The following is a 3,836-nucleotide window of genomic DNA, read 5'->3' as shown; positions in this document are numbered from 1 at the left end:
CAGGAGTTGGAGGTTGCTGTGAGCTGTAATGCCAGGGCACTCTACCCAGGGGGACAGCTTGAGGCTCTGTCTCAAAAAAAAAAAAAAGAGTAATTATGGTTACCACTTTAAATTCTAGAGGAATTTATAAGGCCCAGGAGTCTGTTTGGTATGTAGTTATGTCATTGGGATATGTGGCATGTATTTGCAATTAATTAATTGTTATTATTTTAACTATAGGAGCTCTTACCAAAGTAAAGGAGAGTAGGCGACATGTGGAAGAAGGGAAGATGGAGGTCCAGAAGGCTGATGGCATTCAGGATCGCTGTAACACTATTTCTTTTGCCACTTTGGCTGAAATTCACCACTTCCATCAAATTCGAGTAAGAGACTTTAAGTCACAGATGCAACATTTCTTACAACAACAAATAATATTTTTCCAAAAAGTGACCCAGAAGTTGGAAGAAGCTCTTCACAAATATGATAGTGTTTAATGACTGGACATTGTGGACGTTTTTCAGTTCAAGGATCATTTCTCCAGCAGAATGAAAACTGCTATCAAAGAGCTATTGCCAACTATCGGTGGTGGTACAAGGATGGTTTTGTGTTCAACTGAAATGCAGCTGAATATATAATTAGGTAGGAAATAAACAGTTAATATGGTTATATAATAGAAACAGTACCACACATTGTAACTAAATTATACTATGTATGCCTACACTACCATTGTAACTTTTGGAATAATGATTATACTATTTGCCTTATTGCTTTTTGAAGTATGGGTATTTTAGTGCATACTTTGTAGACCTCAAAACCCACGAAGGGTCTCAAAGAAGCTGGCTGGATAAAAGCCTGCTGCAGATGCCTTTTACTCTCACGGATTGGGATTACCTAAATTCAACCTGTTCTCTGTTTACAACTCCAACTAGAGCAGCTATGCGACTTTGTGCCTTTAGACTCTTGGTTTTTCATTTCTCTCCCTCTCCCTCTTTTTTTTTTTTTTTTAAAGTATAATACAACTTTTCTGATTGAAAGAGTGAAAGGCCAGTGCATATAGTGACAAACTGATGATAACCTCATAGTGGCAATGGGGCTAGGATGGGAGGATCAGCTGTCATTGATTTGCACAGCAAGTATTATCTCCTGGTAAGATGCTGGTGAATGCAGAGGAGTGAGACTCGGTGCTCATCTTGGATACGAAGCGTGTTAGGGAAGAAATGGTGCCGCTATATTCCCTTAGATGCTACAGCAGCATAGCCTCTTCGCGCAAGTGTCCCCAAAACGTGGCGTGAAGATGTTAGCAAACAAATCTTACAACACGGAGAAGGAGGAGTCTAATCAATCAGGGGATAAAAGTATAGAATCAGTGACAACATACACTTGGTTTTACTTCTTCAGGAGGGTTTTTTTTTTTTTTCAGCTTGAACATTTTCTTTTAATATTCAGTTGTTGTTTTTTTTTTTTTTTAAATGGATCTACACTGTTAACTGATTGAGACTCCACTGTGATTCACTCGTTTACTTAAAAACTTTTCAGGGATGTCTGTAAATTTCAGTGTTTTACGTGATGAAAAGTAGTGTTGGTTGATCTAAGGAGGGACCAGAAATAATCTCTACTATTCCAAATACCGACGGAAAAGAATAATTGATTTATGCTGTGTTTTAAAAAAAGTATTGATAAACCGCCCCCAGAACAGTTAATCTTAAAAATTATTTTAAATATATTCTTTTCTTATTATAAGGGAAATACAAATGGCTGATAAATACCAAAAAGATTCCAAAGCAGCTTAATTTAAAAAGCACAAAGAGATTCTGGCTTTAAACGCCAACATCTCAATGTTTTTATAGTTGCTGAACTAAATAATGTGATTATTGAGTTTACAGATTTAAAAACTGTCACTGAAAGGTCAAAGTATCTACTGTTTTTATGAAGTCAAACTTAATGCTGCCTCAGAAATCCCTGGGTACTAAAATGGAAACAGAAGTAAAGAGGTCAGTTTGAAATATTGGTGAGTCACAATGATTTTAAAAAGGGTCCGTTTGCAGATAGTCATAAAAAGAAAAGGTTATTGAAATAATTACTCCACAGCACATTTACTCTCTCAAATGTAATCTCATGGGTTGAATTTTTAAGATCAGATTATCATAACTTTGATATTTATCAAAATTTTGTACCTTAGGTTACTTAGAGCCAGATTTAACATCATGTGGCTTTGTCTTTACTACAGATATGTGGAACTGTAACCAAATATATTGCTATTTAAAAAGTAACTTTCTCTTGTTGATTGCAAAATACAATTCTATAAAAGAACCCATATATAAATGTTAATTTTATTGCAGAAGTTTGGAAATTTTAAATGTAGCATTTAAGTTTGAGTCTGTATTGGACAAGTAAGCACTATGTTTTCCAAATGGTTTGGAAGTCACTTTTATTTGCCTCTTTATTTTGATGATGGTTTGATTTTTTTTTTTTTTAAAGTAAAATCAGTAAACTTGTGCAATGGTAGCATGGAAATTATCTGGGGTGTCTTGTATGATTGTACTTTAGCCAGGGTAAACCTAACTTAAATTATAAAACTAAAGATGAAAGTGCAAAGAAGTCTAAGTCCATGCTGCCTACTTCTAAGAGAACTTTCGTTCTTCATAACTAGGTAACATTACAATGCTTCATAAGGGGTTTACATTCTGTGGGGGCGGACACCAGAATTATTAGTGTTCATTTTCATCTAAGGTCTTTATTCTCTAACGTTCTTGGTCCTATTGAAACATTTCAGTATACAAAGATACTGCAATGTTAATACCCAAGAGAAAAGCCATTATCATGTGTATGCTGGTCATCAAGATCAGTGTGGTACAATTTTTTAAAATAAACTATCATGCCCTTCATGCCATTATTTGTCTTTATTCCTGTGATTTGTAATTCTGATACATGATATGTTACGAGGGTGTGCTCTTGCACCTGGTTTGCTGTTGTGATTACAGATGGAGTTGCCTGTGTACTGTAGCCATAATCTAGCGAGACTGGTTCTGCAGCCGAGCATTGCAGCCCCATTATCCTTCCAGGCTGTTGTATCTGAAGTGCGTGGTTCACACCCAGAATGAGGGAACACGTTTGACAGTGAAACATAAAACTTGCACACATGGCTGGAATAGCATAGCCGTTGAGATTTGGGGTGTTTTTTTTTTTTCTTGGCTTCACTGATACAGTTATGTTTATTCATAACAATATAGCAGATTCTTAAATTCATATTTTTAATTGTCTTCAGTTTTGTTGCACTTGGTATAGTTAAGGACTGGAAAACTGTTAGTCTGTCAAGTCAACCATGTAAAGTTTACGTGTAAACCTTTAAATGTCATTCTTTACTAAATTTATTGCAATAGCCATTTTTTTCCGTTTATGTCTTCATTTTCTCAGAATCAAATACCATGTCTGATACCTTTAAATCCGATGCATAATTCAATTTCCTTATTTCCAACTTTTATCTTCGGTTAACGGAATAAGTAAAACAGGGTATTATTTATTTATAAACTAGAAATGTTGAATACTGTTTTTTCTTTAGAATGTTATTATTAGTACAGGTCAGCCATGTTTATTTCTTTTAAAAAGGAAGCAAAGATTGCTTTATTTCTCAGCTTCAGTGGAATTTTACAATTATTTTTTCTCCATTCGTCAAGAAGGCATCTATTTAATGTGAAGACTTACAAAGAAAAATAGGAGAACAGGTTGTGTCTCTTAAACTTCTGTCTATAGTTGCCATGTAAATTGTTCATGAAACCTTACAGCTAATTTGATTAGCTTCAAACTATAAGTCACTGAAGTAGTCTCATGAAGTATCTATCTGTTGATGTGACTAATTA

General features: G+C 34.8%; 1 protein-coding gene across 1 annotated transcript in view; it reads left to right on the top strand.

Annotated features, from left to right (window-relative positions):
* Nucleotides 1–3,608, top strand: part of SNX18 (sorting nexin 18) — a 28,963-nt gene extending 25,355 nt beyond the window's left edge. Inside the window, exon 2 of the mRNA XM_003782776.2 lies at nt 220–3,608. Coding sequence (XP_003782824.1) covers nt 220–473 — 254 coding nt within the window. The 3' untranslated portion in view covers nt 474–3,608. The remainder of the gene's footprint in view (nt 1–219) is intronic.
* The last annotated feature ends 228 nt before the right edge of the window (nt 3,609–3,836 follow it).

The sequence above is a fragment of the Otolemur garnettii genome, unplaced genomic scaffold (genome assembly GCF_000181295.1).
Source record: "Otolemur garnettii isolate 467f Iridium unplaced genomic scaffold, OtoGar3 scaffold00005, whole genome shotgun sequence".
NCBI classification, from domain to species: domain Eukaryota; kingdom Metazoa; phylum Chordata; class Mammalia; order Primates; family Galagidae; genus Otolemur; species Otolemur garnettii.
Note: the sequence above shows the minus strand (reverse complement) of the source record. Positions and strands in the feature narration are given on the sequence as shown.